Source organism: Malania oleifera, chromosome 4 (assembly GCF_029873635.1).
Source record: "Malania oleifera isolate guangnan ecotype guangnan chromosome 4, ASM2987363v1, whole genome shotgun sequence".
Classification (NCBI taxonomy): domain Eukaryota; kingdom Viridiplantae; phylum Streptophyta; class Magnoliopsida; order Santalales; family Ximeniaceae; genus Malania; species Malania oleifera.
The window spans coordinates 57,310,950-57,329,936 of NC_080420.1; the positions used below are offsets into that span (position 1 = coordinate 57,310,950).

The 18,987-nt window shown below is 38.0% G+C and overlaps 1 protein-coding gene across 1 annotated transcript in view; it reads left to right on the forward strand.

The window, feature by feature from the left end:
• The first annotated feature begins 1,054 nt into the window (after positions 1-1,054).
• LOC131152836 (phragmoplastin DRP1C) overlaps positions 1,055-18,987 on the forward strand; it is a 44,352-nt gene continuing 26,419 nt past the window's right edge. The window contains exons 1-7 of the mRNA XM_058104726.1: positions 1,055-1,217; positions 1,295-1,467; positions 1,552-1,615; positions 2,261-2,368; positions 4,731-4,832; positions 16,642-16,692; positions 16,792-16,853. Of these exons, the coding sequence (XP_057960709.1) occupies positions 1,336-1,467; positions 1,552-1,615; positions 2,261-2,368; positions 4,731-4,832; positions 16,642-16,692; positions 16,792-16,853 (519 nt within the window). The 5' untranslated portion in view covers positions 1,055-1,217; positions 1,295-1,335. The remainder of the gene's footprint in view (positions 1,218-1,294; positions 1,468-1,551; positions 1,616-2,260; positions 2,369-4,730; positions 4,833-16,641; positions 16,693-16,791; positions 16,854-18,987) is intronic.

Consider the following 18,987-nt stretch of genomic DNA (forward strand, 5'->3'; position numbering starts at 1 on the left):
GGTGATTACCAACTTAGCCCAAAGGGTTAATCTCCTGGATCGTGAGTCTAATCATGTATATGAGCCACTCATCTTTATCTCAAATTTTCAGTGTAAGACAACTTTTACAAGTGAAATTTATAACATACTTTAAATACGTAATCCCTATATTTGGAGAGACCTTGAATTTTGAGTTATATTTGATTTGAATAAAATTTAATATAAAATTTTATTAAAATTTGTTCAAATTTACCCAAATTTAAATCTAAGATTTGAAATCCGTGCTATTAAATCCTTATATATATATATATATATATATATATATATATAAAAGATATATTATAATAAATCGGTTTGGATTTGGTTAACCAAGTTATTGAATGGGTGGAATCAAAACCATACCACTAAATAATAAGAAAAAAGAAAATTGAGAAGAATGCAAGCTAAAACCAAGATGAGAAAATTTCTTGACTGGTTTTGCGGTTTGATTTTATTTTATTTTTGGCTTTTCTTGCTTACTCCTATACAATTATAAAGGGTTTATAAGATGTGTTATCTGGAATCTCAATCCAATACAATTAAGTTTATTTGGAATCTCAATTCAAGTTTATAATATAGTTTAGACAATTATAAAGAGTTTGTAAGATGTGTTAACTGGAATCTCATTCCAAGTTTATTTTTACGAAGAGAGTCGTGTGCATCATTTTTTTTCTTTTTCTCCTAGCATCGTAGAGAGATGGAGCACATTGTAACCAACTTAACACTATGCTTATATACGACTCCATTAATCCTTTTGAGCACTCTAATTGATTATTTTGTAACTCGTTAATTAATGCCAACTTAAACCCTTTATAATTGTCTAGACTATATTATAATCGTGGATGAAAAATTAAATGAAAAAAATATAAAATTAAAAGGCCAATTGTATTTCAGTTCAATTTATACCAACTTAAAACCTTCATTAGTTGTGAGATGGTAAATTTTTTTTTTCCTATTTACAGTTGACTTAAATGTAGTTCTACCCTATTTTTTTGGAGAAATATAATGTAATGTAATTTGGTCAACATTTCAGAACATGCGTCGATCAGTCACGTCATGAACGGTTTTTCGTTAAAACGTTAACTCGCGTTCTCTCTCTCTCTCTCTCACGCGCACGCACACGCAGACGCCCACGCACACGGATTGATCTGAGATTCATTCTTCCAATAATCAATATCAATCTCATTTTAGTCCCACAGGTTTCTCCTCTCACGATCCAAACCTTCTCTGCTACAAATCTCGTCTTCCGGCATTGATCTCATATCCTCTGTCTCAGTTTCCAGTGAATCAGGACCAGCATTGTTCTTCGATCTTGAAATGGCGACAATGGAGAGCTTGATTGGGCTTGTGAACCGAATCCAACGAGCTTGCACCGTCCTCGGGGATCACGGCGGCGAGGGCATGTCTCTCTGGGAAGCTCTTCCTTCAGTTGCCGTCGTTGGAGGCCAGGTCTGGTCTCCTCGCAAAGTTTTTCTTGTTTCTATGCTTGAGGTTTCATGTTCGTCTCAGATTCTTGTTTCTTGATGGTCATAGAGTTCCGGGAAATCATCAGTCTTGGAAAGTGTGGTGGGGAGGGATTTCCTGCCTCGTGGATCGGGTAATTCTAGATTTTTTATTGTTGTGTATGACTTCGATCTTTTTAGTTTCAGATGTCAATGTTATGGGTCGTGTGTTTCAATGATCTATTGCTTTTTTCTATAAAATGGAGGAAACGGAAAAAACCCGACTTTCCTTCTTATGAAAAGCCTAATGCACTCCAGCTGCACGCACACCAATAATTCCATATGTGTGAGTAAGAGGGAGCGGATTGAGCCAATAGCGAAGTGCACATGTCCTTCCAAATTTTTTATTTGTAGATTTTCCGTAGCCATGACCTGAAAAGTACAACTTATGCTCAAAATGGGCCTGATGCAACTGCTTAGTTTAGTCCAATTTGAGGTATTAACTAGAAGAAACAAAAGACGGTTTTCCCATCTTCGGTTTCTTTACGAGCAATGGAGGTGGGGCAAATGCTTTGCATTGAGATGAATAACAATGCTGCATACTTTATAATTCTTGTATCCATCGGTTCTACTTTTGATTTCATACCAGAGTGGGAGTGATCACTTTCATTTTTAATTTCTAAATGCTATTCCCACTTCATTTAGATGTCTACTTGTGACACTGAAATGCAGAGTATAATATTTTGTTTCTTTCAACGTTTGTTTGTACTCGACGAACTTTTTTTTTCTTCAATTGTCAGGTATTGTTACAAGGAGACCATTGGTATTGCAACTTCATAAAACAGACAAGGGGCAGTCTGAATATGCAGAGTTTCTTCACGCACCAAGGAAGAAGTTTGCTGATTTTGGTACTTTGAACTTCAAGAAATTTTCTCCCTGGAATAAATGTTTACCCATCTTTGATTTAATGTTGAATTAATTAATTTTTTTCTTCATTATTTCTTTTGTTCATAATCATAAGTTAATTTTCTTTCTGGTGATTTATGTAAATTTTATCTTTTTCTAGAAGGCCTAAAAGCATGCCTCCACGCGGCTAATACAATTGAAAACAGTTCAGAGAATGCAAGTTTTCTAATAATGTGTTGTTTCTTCTATTGCTTTGTTACAAATGATTGATGTGAACTTGTGCATTGAGAACAAATGTGGTTTACGTTTCTTACACTCTTTAGCATTAGTGTGGTGTTCAGAATATATGAAGAATTGTTTAAAGGTTTAATATTTTATTGAGGACTTCCCATGCCGCTAAGATGCCCAGGCAGACCTATACTTTCTTGGCTGTCCAAATGTAACTCCTTCACATTTCTTGTTAACTAGGTTCTCTGTTGGATATTGTGAGTCCTAAATTTTTGTAGTAATGTGGATATGGAGAGCAAAAGAGCACCTAATTACTGCAGAATCATATAGCTTTTCAATGTTGGAATCTGTTCCAGTAAGGAGAGAAAGAAAGCCTTGTTCCTCATTCCCTTTTGTGTGGAGAAAAGGAATAAGAGAGCTTTTGAAGGAACAACAACGCCCTTACATGTTTTTGTAGACCACCAATTATAACTATTACTAGATGGCACAGTAGTTTTTCTTTAGTTAACTCTCTTGTAATTCTTGGTTTTTTTGATACTCTGCAGTGCAGGTAAGTACCTTGTTTTTTGTACATGGGTGGCATTCCCTTGATGCCCTTTGATGAAATTATCTTCGTTGATAAAATAAAAATTGTTGAAATCCATGGCCACATTAAAGTTTTCATAGGAGTCAATAGCTTACATGTGAAGAACCACTCTATTTTATATGATTGTTGGGACCAACTTATAACTGCTTTGGATGACTAATTTATGGGTGGGCCTTAGATAGAATGGTGGTAAAAGGGATTTATCTTGTTGCTTCTATTTGTCATTTGCTGCAGTAAACAAACTATTTTAGTGATTGTTGAGATATTGGCTTATAACTATTTTGGATGATTAATTTAGATGTGGGCTCTAGAGGAATGTTGGTAAAAAGGATTTATCAGCTTGCTTTAGTTAATGTCATTTGTTGTTGTAAACAAGAGCATCAAATATTTCCTATGATTGTTTGGGAAACTGAGAATAAGCATCAGTTGGTGTTGCAAGCCAAGCTTGTTCAAGGCATTATGCTTGGCTTATGACCGCTTGTCTAGTGTACATAGGACGGGTAACTATCAGGTAAATAATAGTTTAGGTTTATTCTTGGAGTTGGATAATGCCTTGGTGAAAATAGTGAGTTTGACTCTTTGGTCACTTTGATGTTTCCTTGTAACAGAGTGAGAATAGCATATAAAGCTCCTTAGGGGAGGGTTATTGTTATCATTCATTGTAAAATTCACTAGCTATTGTAAACATGTTTAGCTTACTTGCCTTCCTTGCTAATTACAAGTTGCCTACGGAGGTGTGAATAGTGAATTGCATTGCTTTACAGTTTACTGTGTGACTCTTGTTCGCTTTCATGTTTGCTTACTACTTCTGCTTCACTTGCATTTGATGGTGGTGAATTGTTCATATGGTGAAACCGCAATATACTTTCGGATGATTAGTTAAGCCAGTGTGCTGTAATTAGTGCCAGTGTGCTGTAATTGTTCATAAGGTCTGAGGTGTTTGGCCCATGACGCTTGGTTTAAGGAAAAGAAGCTTCTTATTCCATTATTTACTATGAGGAAGATACACAAAAGATGGCTGGCTATTGCCCCTTGATGGTCTCCACCATGGTTGGCTTTTTAATGCAGTAATAGAACAAGTGTAGATGTCATATGAACAGATCTGTTGCACAGCTGGTTGCCTTGCCAGTAATTTTTTGTGAAAATATGTTTAAAGCTTCATTTTCCCGATGCACAGATTCAATTTAAACTTTATAGGCTTTCTCATTGGTGAATTGTGCAATTGTGTGCTCGAAATATGTCATTGGTTTATTTTTGTCTAGTTCTAGTCAATGGTATCATCACATGTTTCTCTAGCCTAATGTTCAAATGATAACTGTTTTGTGGTAGTTTGGGAGATTTCCCCGTGAGCCCATTCAACCATCACCCCACCCCACCCTCCCCCGGAAAAAAAGAAGAAAAAAAAAAAACTGCTTTGTTCATTGTTTAGTGTTTCTCCTAGACAACACAAACCACCACCAGTTCTTTCCTTTCTCTGATTGTTTTAAAAATTCTATTACTTTTAATATTTCTTCAACAAATTAGCATTTTTTTTTTGGCTGTTGATGCAGCTTCTGTGCGTAAAGAGATTCAAGATGAAACAGATCGCATAACTGGGAAGACAAAACACATCTCAAACATTCCAATTCATCTCAGCATTTATTCTCCAAATGGTCTGTATTTTCCCTATTCATTAACTGATGATGGCTTCAGGTTATTAATTTAAAATAATATATCGAAAATTTTTATCTGTTTATTCTTCTTTTACATTTTGTACTAGTATTCACGCCAATGTAGAACTTGTTATAATCAGAAAATTAAGTGTTTGTAAGTGATTTGCATACTGATATTGAGAATACTGTTAACATTTAGACTTGTTGCACATTTTCATTTATTCTCTTTGAATGTCCGATTGTTGTTATTGTTGATGATTTCATTTATTCATCCCTAAATCCTTTTTTTTTGGAGATGACGGCGCAACATTGATTGGCGATATTCTTAAATGTATTAAATATGTATTGCTGGATAGTTTTTATTGGAGATTGTGTGGTATTAATACTAGAATAGCCCATTCTCTAGTTATTCCAGATCAAAAATAAACTTGGTGTGTACAAATTCTTTTTATAAGAAAAGAAACTTAATATTAAGAAATAGAAGAAGAATATACAATACTTAGGACAAGATGTCCACTCATAAAGAACAAAAGGAGGAGCAAAAACAAAAGAATAATTCAATCAAGCAAAGCAACTCATGTAGAAATCAGTATAGCAAAGATCTTCAATCACTCTGAATTTCTCAAAGAAACTCTTGCAAAAGCACTGAGCAACAAAGCCCAAAGTGAGGCGTAGAAAGCCATCATATCCTAGAGCAAATGAAGGGGGAGAGTAGTGTCAGAATGGCCCTTGAATTCCTATACGACCAAGTGCACCACACCAAAGCATAACTCAGAAAATTCTACAATTCTTTTTTTGCTAGATGCCCAAAATCTCATGAGAAACAGCTTCTCCATAGCATTTAGGCACACTCAAAGTGTAGATTCCGCAACTCCAACATAAGGACAATGTAGAAAAAGATGAGCACTGGTCTGACAACTCTGTGTATTTATCAGGTGACAGCCTTATTAGGAGGCCTCCTCTTTTGCAAACTACTATTGGTATTTAGTTATTTACCCTATTCAAAATTATGCACTGAGCAAAGGCCTCTAAAAGGAACCCTGGCCTTCCAAATAAACTTATTCAATATGAAAGGACTCTCTGTCAAGGTCTGAACGAGATGCAAATAAAAGGATTACAACAAAAAATTTCAGAACTATCAAAACACAAAAATCTCTTATCCACAGATAAAAGAGAACTCAATAGGAATTGAGAATGTAGTTCAGAGAACTAAATTCATCCACCTCCCTATCATTAATATTGTGAAACAGTGGATGATTTTTACGAATATTAGATTCTTCTTTGCCCTGGAAATTCATAATTGTAGCATCTTGACTAGTGGAAATTTTCCCCCCCTAAGTAGATGTTCTTCTACACTAAGCTCCCCACTGCCAGTCCTTTAGATATAGGCTTCCTCACAAACTCACAACTGGCTAAACTGCCTTTCCTATTCTCCCTGCCCTAGACCGAAGAAAATTTCTCATAAACTTCTCCATTGTTTCAGACACTATTAATGGGGATCATAAACAAAGACAATTAGGAATCCTAGACAGACAAGCAGAGACTAAAGTAACACAACCAAAAATAGATAGCTTACACTGTCTCTCCTCTTGGCAACTAGCTTTAACACAAGATCTCAAAAAGAAGTAGAATGAGGTATTACCTCCCAGAAGAGGATCTAAATAAGTTATAGCTCACTTGTGAACTCTACGATAAACTAAACAAATGTAACAAGGAATTTCATGCACACTCAAATACAAAGCAACATTAGAGCATTCTTAGAACTCCCCAACCATGTTTCGAAGAATAGTATCAGCGTCGGATGTAACAATAAGCCTAAAGCCTCACATTTACATCCTACAATGATATCAACAACTAAAGTAAACTAAAAAAGGGACAAAGTGTTGATGCAAATGTGTAGCGGAAAACACACACAATTCGAATCCCGACCAAATAATGCAAGCACTCAATGATGAATATACGGAATCAAGCAAATTCTCAAAGAGAATGAACAAAAGCAATAATCAAAGACACAAGATTTATGTGGTTCGACAATGTGCCTACGTCCACGGGAGCAGCGACTAAATTTTTCACTATCACAATGTCAAACTTACATCAAGGGTTACAAAATAATGTATATAAACGAACCCTTATTTGTACAGAAGTCTTAGAACCTATCTAAATCACTCCTGTAGCAATCTTCGGAGGAAAATCATTTAAAACCCCCAATCTATTGATCTCCAGATTCAAATTCCGTGACTTGTGCCGAATACCGTTGACGGTTTAATGCTGAGAGCTAAATTCTGCAGACTGAACTGAAACTGTTGACAGTTTGATACTGAGAGTAAACCATCTCTAATACCATCGACCAATCCGTTGACGGTTTGATCCCGCAACTAGCCTCCTTGTTCTTTGCATCACTAAGCATTCCCCAATGCATATGTTCCACTCAAATATGAGTCACATCTCCAACAATCTCCACCTTAGCGAATATTTACCACTTAGGAGAAATCCGAAAGCATACCCACTGCTCTTCCACCTTAGCGAATATTTACCACTTAGGAGAAATCCGAAAGCATACCCACTGCTCCACCCGGATCAGCAGATTGGGACTGTCTCCCGTCTAGCACCTGGAGACGTTGATCAAGTCCAAGCAATGCTTGAACTTGTTTGTTGTGACAGGCTTTGTCAACATATCAACTGCATTGTTAGATGTGTGAACCTTTTCAAGTAGAGGTTCACCTGAAGCAATCAATTCCCTAACCCTGTGAGACTGCACATCAATGTGCTTTTTCCTTGCATGATACACTTGATTCTTCGCCAAGTAAATGGCACTCTGACTATCACACTGCAGCCGACCTCCACCTTGTTAGACACCCAACTCCTTGACCAATCCTGTGAGCCACAATGCTTCCTTGGCAGCCTCAGCCATTGCCATGTACTCCGACTTAGTAGTAGAAAGGGCAACAAGCGACTGCACCATAGACGTCCAACAAATAGGTCCTCCCATAAGGGCAAATACGTACTCTGTGGTAGACCCCCTGTCAACCAAGTCTCCTACGTAGTCAGCATCCATGTACCCTACCATTGATGAATCACTCTAATATCTACTGAACATGATGCCATATCCGGTTGTACCCTTAAAGTACTTGAAAATCTACTTGACCGCATCTTAATGCTGTCAACTCGGATTCGAAAAGAACTTGCTCACCACGCTGACAGTCTGTGCCAGGTTTGACCTTGTACATACCATGACATACATCAGACGCCTCACTGCACTGGCATAGGGAACTTTCAACATATCACAAACCTCATCGTTTGTCTTAGGGCACTAGGCGGTAGACAGCCTGAAATGACCCACCAAAAGTGTGCTCACCGGTTTAACATTAGCCATGCTAAACCTCTCCAACACCTTCTCCACATAGCAGCCTTGAGATAACCATAGTCTCCCTGCAACTTTGTTTTTGCGAATCTCCATGCCAAGTATCCTCTTGCTGCACCCAAGCCTTTCATGTTGAACTCTTTCCCAACAGAGTCTTCATTTAATTTACCTCAGTCATGTCTTTAGCAGCAATCAACATGTCGTCAACATATAGCAATAGAAATATGAGAGAATTGTCCTCAAGACTTCTCACATAGATGCATCAATCGTACTCATACCTCCTATAGCTAATACGGATTATGTAGGTGTCAAACCTTTTGTACCATTGCCTCAGAGGTTGCTTTAGCCCATAAAGTGACTTCTTTAGTTTACAAACTAAGTGCTCCTGTCCAGGTTGGCAAAACCCTTCTGGTTGTGTCATGTAAATCAGCTCCTTCAAATCACCATGGAGGAACGCCATCTTTACATCCATCTACTCCAGATGCATGTCGTATTGTGCCACCAATCCCAACACTACCCTGATGGAAGTGTGCTTGACCACAGGGGAGAAGATTTCATCATAATCAACTCCCTTCCTCTGCAAGTATCCCTTTGCTACCAAGAGAGCCTTGTACTTCTCTCTTTCCTTTTCTGAAACTGCTTCTTTCTTCCTGTACATCCACTTGCATTTGATCGCCCGCTTCCTAGCTAGAAGCTCCACCAAGTCTCACTTCTGGTTCTTATGCAATGACTCAATCTCCTCCATCGCCCATCCGACTACCTTTATCCTAGCTGTGCACGACCTCTTGAAAGGTAGTTGGATCCCTACTACTAGTGATAAGCGCATAAGACACCAGATCGTCAAAACCGTACCTAGGGGGTGGCTTGACGATGCGCCTGGGTCTTTCTACAGCTATACTGCAACGCGGATGCTGGTCATCCGAGCTAGAACTCCCTATGTTATGAACATCGTCATCTCCATCTTGAGTTTCTGACTCCACTTGCACCGCCGGCTGATCTATCGAGCAGAACTCCTTGCGTTTCTGCTCTGAGTCTCCAACTTCACCTAAATTGCATGCTCATTGCTGTAGCGATTTTCTGGCACCTGTTTCTCTTTTTCCTCCTGAGTATGCCACAACATGGCTTTCTCATCGAAAATCACATCTCTACTGATCACCACTTTGTTTGCCACTGGATCCCACAACTTGAGCCCTTCCACACATTTTTGATATCTCAAAGAGATGAACCGTCTAGACTTCGCCTCAAGCTTTGATCTCTTCTCACTAGGAATGTGTGCATAGGCTGGACACCCAAATACTCTCAATCCGAACTAGTTTACCTCATTACCTGTTCACACCTCCTCAGCAACTTTCCCATCTTGTGATGCCCTTGGTGATCTGTTTACCAAGAAACAAGCCATACTAACCGCCTTGGCCCAGAAATTCATAGTGAGCTCAGCATTCAACTTGAGACACCGAGCCCTTTTAGCTAGGGTTCGGTTCATCCTTTCTGCCACACCATTTTGTTGTGGTATCCGGCGTACTGTAAAATATCTCCTTATGCCATGCTGCTCTCAGAATTATCTGAAACTCAAGTTTGTGTACTCAGTTCCATTGTTTGTCTTGAGGAACTTAATCTTTCTCTCGGTCTGGTTTTCCACCTCAGCTTTCCATAGTTTAAACTTGGCAAACGTCTCCGACTTATGCCGCATGCAGTACACCTAGACCTTCCGTGAGTAATCATCAATGAAACTCATGAAGTACGCATGTCCCCCTCGTGATGCCACTCTCATCGGCCCCTAAACGTATGAATGAATGTAGTCCAGCATTCCCTCCGTCTTGTGCGTGGCTATTATGAACTGAATCCTATTTTGCTTCCCAAGCACACAGTAATTGAGGAAATCTAACTTATATGATTTTACCCCCTTCAAAAGATTTCTTTTATGAAGTCCCTTCATTCCACGCTCACCCATATGCCCTAAACGCAAATGCCACAAAATGGTACTATCAGATTCAGACTCTGCTGCTATAGCTCCACCTACAACCGTAGTACCCAGCAGTGTATATATATTCTACGGTACTCTCTTCCCCTTCATCATGGTCAGAACGCCTTTGCTCACCTTCATTACCCCACCTTTAGATTTGTAACTAAACCCGTTACAATCCAAAGTGCCTAATGAAACCAGATTCTTCCTCAACTCCGGTATGTGCCTAACATTACATAACGTCCTCACCACACCATCATACATCTTGATTTTGATATTCCCCATCCCGACCACTTTGCATGCAACATCGTTTCCTATCAAAACGAAACCAAAACTCACCAATATGTACGTAGTGAACCATTCTTTGTTGGACGTCATATGATAAGAACATGCCGAGTCCAAGATCCAAGAATCTGTGAACTCATCTGACCCAGATGAAATTGAGAGCATATCACCGTTATTGCTTTCAAAGTCTCCTTCTTCTACTACATTCGTCGTGTTTGATGACTCTTATTTGTTTTCAGCATTCCCCTTCTTCCTCTCCGGACAATTGGGTTTTATGTGACCCTTTTTCCCAAACTTAAAATACCGCACGTCCTTCCTCTTCTTGGATTTGGACCGAGTCCTACTGTTGCTCGATCGACCTCGGAAATTGCTCCTCCTACGATCTTGATTCACCTTTGCCACAAGCCCTTCAGCTTGTGAACTCTCATCGTTGGCCTTCTTCCTTTGATGGAACCCCAACAATACACTCGTGATATCCTCCAACTCCAGTTTCTTTCCCCCATGTCAGAGTCGTAACAAGATTCTTGTATGTAGGAGATGTAGGTAGAATTAAGCAGCATCAACGCTTTGTCTTCTTCCTCAAACTTCACATCAACTCGCTTCAGATCACTAATGTTCTGATTGAATGTGTTGATGTGCTGAGTTAGGTCCGAATCCTCTGCCATCTTAAGCCTATATATTTTTTGCTTAAGATACAACTTGTTCGTCAATGACTTGGACATGTACCGGCTTTCTAGTTTCAGCCAAACCGATGCCGGCGATTCCTCATCCATGACGTGATACATCACGTCATCGGCCAGACAATGCCTGATAGTGGACTCAACTTTTGCTTCCAACTCCTTCCAACTCGTGTCGTCCATGCCTTCCGGCTTCTTTCCTTATAATGCCTTCACCATACCTTGCTGCATTAGCAATTCCTTAACCCTCCTCTGCCAAAGTCCAAAATTTCCCGTTCCATCGAACTTATTAACATTGAACTTCACCGAAGAGATCCTAGCCATAGCAAACATAGCTCTAGTACCAATTGTTGATGAGAATGCGCAGCGGAAAACACACACTATTCGAATCTCGACCAAGTAATGCAAGCACTCAATGATGAATATACGGAATCAAGCAATTACTCACAAAGAGAGTAAACAAAAGCAATAATCAAGGACACAAGATTTACGTGGTTTGGAAATGTGCCTACGTCCACGGGAGCAGCGACTGAATTTTTCACCATCACAATGTCAAACTTACATCAAGGGTTGCAAAATAATATATATAAATGAACCCTTACGCATACAGAAGTCTTTGAATCTATCTAAATCACTCTTGTAGCAATCCCCAGAGGAAAATCCTCCAAAACCCCCAATCTACTGATCTCTCGATTCAAATTCCGTGACTTGCGGCAAACGAAACCGTCGACGGTTTGATACTGAGAGCAAACCCTCTCTGATACCGTCGACCAATCCGTCGATGGTTTGATCCTGCAGGCTGCAACTAGTCTCCTTGTTCTTTGCATCACTAAGCTTTCCTTGGTGCACGCGTTCCACTCAAATTTGAGCCACATCTCCAACACAAAGGATCACCTTTGAGCAAGTCCCTTGAAGCTGAAAACCAAGCTCTAAATTGACCATAAATAATTGCTGAAAACATAGAAGAAGAAAACCAACCCCTAATAATCATTAGTTATAATGCTATCCATAAAACCCCAAATAACTCTATCATAAGCCTTCTCAAGATCCAACTTGACAACAATCCCTTTCCTATTCCTGCTACTAGCATCTCCACAACTTTATTAGCAGCCAAGGAACCATCAAATGTGCTTACCTCCAACAAATGCTGCTTGAGGGAAGGGGTGTGTAGTATTCTAATAATATTTTCGTTAGAATGGGTACCAAACTTATCAACCTATAATCCCTTACACATAGAGAATGATCCTTCTTGGGCACAAGGATGATAAAAGTAGAAGTGTTGAGCTAACTTTCTTTCCATAACCCTATTGGCATGAAACTCATAAACAACCTTTAAAAGATAATCTTTCACAGTAATGGTGAAAGAAGGCCATTTGTAAAGTCATATAACCATGCACTTTATCTCCTTCATACCAAATACTGCTTCCTGCACCTCATCCTTATTCAAAGGCCAAACCAACAAATAGAACTCCAGTCCGGTCAATCAATTATTAGTTTTACGGTTCAGTCAATTGATCATTGGCCTTAAAACCTTCTTCTTATAAAACAAGACTTCATAAAACAGACTAAACTCCTCTACAATAACTCCCAGATCATGAATTATGTAGCCATTCTACACTTCTGGCCCCCTAATCATATTCTTCCTTGTCCCATTCTCTATCACATGAAAAAAGAAGTTTTACAACTTACAAACTCCTTCTGTCACACATTTACCCCTTACTTCTTGTATCCAACTAATCTCCTCCTTCCATAACACCTTTTCTAGCTCATTTTTTAAATTACTCATTATACTCTACTCCTCCTTAAAAGCTACCCCCCCCCCCAAAAAAAAAAAACCCTCCCCACCCAAAAGATCCTACCTAAAACCCCAATCTCCCTAAAAACGTCATTTTTTTCCTTCATCAAATCTTTGAAAACCTCCTTTTTCCACACCTCAAGCATATCTTTTAGAAATTTCAACTTCATAAGAACAAAGCCAGCCCAGCCTTGAAAATGACGATCACTCTACCAATGAACCACTGGCTAATGAAAGTCATGGTGAATCAACCACATATTTTCAAATTGGATTTGACCGGGGCCCTACGTCACATGATTTGACTCTTTAATACAAAGGGAAAATGATCAGGGACTGGTCTAGTATGGATCTCTTGGACTAAACTGAAAAATATCCTCCCACTCTGTACTAAAAAAGGAATCTTTCAATATGGGATACTTGCGTAAGCTGAGCACTAGACAAAGGAATATATCTCAAATGACAGTCTTTATTAAAATCATCATAACTGCTCATACTAGCTCTGATTCTAGAGCCCCAAACTTTTCTTGACCTAAAGATATTAAAATCACCCCCCTGACCCTAATGTGAACCACACAATCCATACAAACCCCCCAAATTCGGCCCAAAAAGAAAGCCTTAGGCAAGGACAATTGGGGCACCGCCCTCCTCTAACTCTAATGTATAAAAAAAAAACAGAGATAGAAAAACTTTGTAACAAGAGAGTCCTCTTAGAAGCCATCTCATAGCCCAAACAATTCAAATAATCAGTCAAAGAACCAACATATGACATGCAAACACAATCCTTAAACATGCTTTCCTGTCTTGTACTCCTAATCAAGAGAAACATCCACAAACTCCTGTTCAGTTTGTTGAAGAAAAGCCATGTCTGGCCTACAACCCCCACTTTCCACTTTATTCTATCCCCCGACCCTCTCAAATTGCAATTCAAAATTGTCATGTGATACCTGCTGCCCCCCTCTTGGAATACCTCTAATGTCCATTCCCACTCATGATTGATGGTTTTTCTATTCTTTCTTTTTTATTTAGGAATACTGTCCCCTCTAGAGTACCCCAACACCTTTCTCTCTTTCCTGAAAGGACTGACCAATTTAAGTCATGTTTTCTATATCTTTAAGAAAATAGGACAAGTCCCCAGTGTCCTTCCTCTTCCTAGAAGTTCAATCATCACAATATCACCTTTAGCACTTGAACCCCTTTGGCAACGTCAATGAGGTAAATCACCGGCATCTGTGATATCTTTAGGAGTGGATGAGATCCCTTGGTTGGAATTATCATTACCTAGACAAGAACCCAAAAGAATCAAATGATTATTACCCACATTGCTGGGACGACAGAACTGTCTTAATTTACCAAAGAAGGAAGGAGACTAAGAATAGAATTTATCACAATAAAATCAAGAACAAAGTTACCTTTCTAGTAGTCAGAAGTTTGTTGATCAAGATAAATCGCCCCCCCTCTCTCCCCCCAACTGTCTTCTGTTGGTAGATATTGGCGTCATAGGATTAACATCATATGCCTGACATAGGTCCAACTTCACCTCTGTTTCCTTCTTCCATTATTCAAAGAATCAAACACCTTTTGACCAGAATGCTTGCGATGCTGGCTCACTGAAAAGATTGACTGGTTGATGATATTTCATTCTTCCCCTTCTATTAAAGGGACTTTAAACTTAAAACAAGCTTGAGATGAAAAAGTAGAAGTTGGAGTCCAGGGTTAACATGATGTGACTGTTGTTTGTTGGCAGAAATTGGACCTATGATTCAGATCATATACCTGACATGGAGCTAACTCCATCTCTGTTTTTCCTTCAATGGATTTGCATTATTCAAGCAATTGAACTCATTCTGACCAGAAGAGTTGCAATTCTGGCTTACTGAAATGATTGACTGCTTTCTGATATTTTGTCCTGCCCCTAATAGTAAAGGGACTTTGGCCTTAAAACAAGCTTGACATAAAAAACACAGTATATTTCAATTTCCAAATTACTGTCCATCAAATTGTTGCGGATGTGTGCAGATTAATGAAATACATATTTTTGAAAGTAATCATTGACAGGGAAACTGTCATAGAAAGACTGCACAGCTTGTTTCATGTGAAGAAAGGGATTAATCTGTAACATCTTGAACTATTGAGCAGAGTATGTTCTTTAAAAAAATTAGGATGGGATTAACACATCCTGATTGTAAGATCATTTTTTTTTTTGGGTAGATGGTCACTTCTTGATGGAAATAAATTCCATTGAAATTTTTTTCCCTGAAAAAATAATTAGTTTTTCATTTGTTGGATTACATTCTGGAAATTTCTTTTCCTTTCTTTTACACGCATACAAAATTGTTGGGTGAGTTTTGAGGACAGCTTATGTTGCTCAAGCAGAAGTATTTTCTGCTTTACCAGAGAGTTTTATCTGTTCAACAGTCAACACATGAACTTCCTCCACAGAATTTTCTTCTGTGAAATCAACTAGTGGAGAATGTGGAAAATATTTCCCTGAGGGTTATTTTCCACAAAACAAAGCCTCATTACAACTTTCCTTTTTAATATAACCATACTTGGCAAATGGTTTGCTATATTGTTGTACTGCATTGGGGGTTTTTTAGGGGTGGGTTCACTCACGTCAATTGCTTTCTTGACATTTACCAACTGTTATGCTACTTACAAAGCTGTTTCTCAAATCATGCTTTTAAGTATCATGAGCCACGGTTATTGCATCTGCAGCAAATCTAGATTTTTGTCGTATTTTGATTTGCATTTTTATTTTTTGATAAAAAATAAGATATATTAAGAGGGAGAGAATATGCAATCTGGGCAGGATAGAAAATCCCTAAAAATAAGACACAAGAAAAAAAAAAGAAAAGCAAATTAAAATTCAAAAAAATAGAAAAAAAAAAAAATGAAACTAAAATAACCAAGAAAACCCTCTTTAAGCCCTTCCCATCATAATTCAGTGAACACTTCAAATTTTCCAATTCCCTCTGACCCTTCTTCACCTTAGATTTACCACCATCAATCTGAAGTTCATTTCCTAGATTTGGGTTTTCATAGAACTTCTTGATTAATCTCTTAACAGCTAATGCAAATATGGGTTATTTTTGTCCAAGGGCTATTAACAGAAGCTATGATACTCCATTGCCCATTGTTTATTGTTTTAAGACTTCATATCAATATCAGGCATCTTGCATTTATCCCTTTTGTTATTTTGGGATCATTTGGTAAGTTTAATTCTACAGTTCTGATCATTGATTCCAGTTCTAAATTTTTGTGATTGGTTTTTGAATGAATAAAAAATAGTATCAATGTGAGGGGTATCTCCTATCAATTTAAAGTCATTAAGTGAGTTCTACAAGATACAGCCAAACACCTTCAATTCAGTTAATTGGCCCAAATTGAGAGATTAATCCAACAAAAGTTCGAAGTTCAAATGAACAACCCCTATCAGTCATCTGTAAACAATGTAGAGCATTGATACTCTTCGAAAAACATGAAATATGAATATGTAAACCATATTTTCAACTATCGCCTGTTTCTCTTTCTCAAATCTTCTTTCCCCTTAGTTAAGCAACTGGTTTTTTGAGGCTTTTTTGCATTTTATGCTTTAATAATTTTGTGCTTTCTTTAATTTGCATCTTATCTTTGCTACTTTTCAGTTAAATCTGTTGTACTAATTTACTTTTGGACTTTATTTATTTTAAGTATAAAGATAATAAGAAATACATGATTTTGTTTGGCAGTTGTAAATTTAACCCTCATTGATCTTCCTGGGTTGACAAAGGTTGCCGTAGGTAATTCCTGTGATGCTTTTTGTCCTGCTTGGGACTATATAAATGTTCAATTTCTTTTAATACAAAAAGTAAGTTAATTATAAAATCTGAATTTTGCAGAGGGACAACCAGACACCATTGTTGAAGATATTGAAAACATGGTTCGTTCTTATGTTGAGAAGGTAAGGATGCTGAACATTAGCTGCAAGGCTGCAACAGCAGGCCATTGGGCCCTGAAAAACCAGGAAACAATGGGATATGCATCATTTGAGTTCAGTTTTCCACCAGAACTTCCTAAAATATGATTTTCATATTGTCTGTAGCGTTGTGTATTGGTTTGCTGTGGTTGTAATATGCTGAGAATATCTAGTTTTGAAAATTATTTCTGTTATGAATGAGTCATTAAGTTTGAAGGGATGTTTGCAACTTTGTGATTGTTTTAGTCTCTACCAATTAATTAGGGAAACAGAATGGTTTTCAATCATCATTTTTTTCCTTCAATGTATTCCAAAAAAGCCCCTTCAAATTTATATGTAACCATTTAATAAAGATTTTAAAAAAATTGGCAAATAGGTATTTTAGCATAGTGTTGTTAACTGATTCACGTCACGACCCTTTGTTTCGGCAACTTGATTCTATGTCCTCCTAAAATTTCTCTAAAACCACACAAAATTAGAAATTGTAGGGGCATGAAACATGCATAGAGTGCGTTGCACAGCTAGTATAGGCAGAGAAAGGCTTACAAGGGACGATCTCTCCGCATAGGATTTAAAACCCGTCAATTGTAAAATGCTGTGTTAGCATTTGGACCAATACAAGTGAGAGGAATGAGTTGGTGTGGATCCCAATTATGCAGGTTCTACATCACTTTTATGGGTCCAACTATTAATATAACATTTTGTGTTTGGTGGGTTCCAAATCATATGTGGAGGGGCCGTCTTTTACCAGTATTTCTCATATAGGTATATGTGCGAGAGAGAATATCAAGTTTATATTCTTTCTTTTTTCACATTCATACCTCTCTCTCGCTCTCTGCTGGAGGTTGCGACATTGTATTAGATCGTTAGTTTTCCTTCATTTCTCCTGCTTCTTCTTCTTCTTTTTTTTAATCATCATCATCATCTTCTTCTTCATCATCATTATCATCTTCTTCTTCCTCTTGTTATTCTTCTTCTTCCTCCAGCAACTAGAGGAGCTACCTTCCAGAATTCAGAACTTAAAACAACCAGAATTTCCTGTAGGGTTAGGGAGAACAGATGCAAACCCTTTCGGCCATGGTCATTCCTCTCTCGATGAGTGTGGTTGTTATTAGGTTCAAGGGTTTGAAGCCAAATGATGGGCCATAAACCTTAATTTCTGAAGTATGTCGGGAGTGGTTCTTATTTCCTGCGTTTTTATCTTTTTTTAACTGCAGTTCCCAGTGTTTGTTCATGCCTCTAGAGGATATTAGGAAGATTTTTATTGTGTTCGTTCTTTTACTGAATTGCTGGTTGATGCTTTATTTCGTTTTCTGTGTGCTGAAAAATGTTGTGTCCTGCTGTTTAAGGTGATTTCTTCGACTGTTAGGTCACTGGATTGGTGGTGTTGATTCGTGACTCAGTTACTGTTAGTCATGTGTGTTAGTGGGGCTGTTCAGCTTTTAGTTGCTGGGGGCTGCTACTGTTTTTAGAGAAGGCTGTGCGTGTTGTTGTTAGGTTGAAGTTCTTGTATTTTCTTTTTTCACTTTGGTTGAAGGTTCTTTGTATTGTGATTGGCCTATTTGTTGGTGTGTAATTTCTGGTTGGCAATTTGTCTGGGTATATATTGACTGTTGCTAAACAAAGATTGGGGTTTCTGATGACTGATGATTTCATTGCTGATTTGCTGATTTTCTGTGATTTGAAGATTCTTGTGATGTATGTGTTGATTGTTAGTAATTTGATTTGGTGAAAAGTTTTAGTGTAGCAATGAGTTTATCTGGTGAATTTGGTGTAGGAAGTTCTAATAATGTTGTGATGCGTACATCCATTTCATATGACTATCAACAAATTGAATAGGGGTAATTATATCCTGTTGGCTGCAGCTGTTGATTCATGACGACCCTCCTGTGATAACTTTTGAGAAAAATATGCAGAATGGCTACAAGACGATTCTCAAAAATGCGCTATGTTGTTCAATAGTGTGGAACCACAGGTCACTTGTTGTGTAATGTTATTGAAGCCCGCAAAAGTGGTTTGGGAACATCTGAAGGAGTATTATTCTGGTGTAAATAATATCACTTGAATCTATCGGTCTTCCCTCTCCTACCTTTATAAATAGCAAGTTGATAGAAGCTCA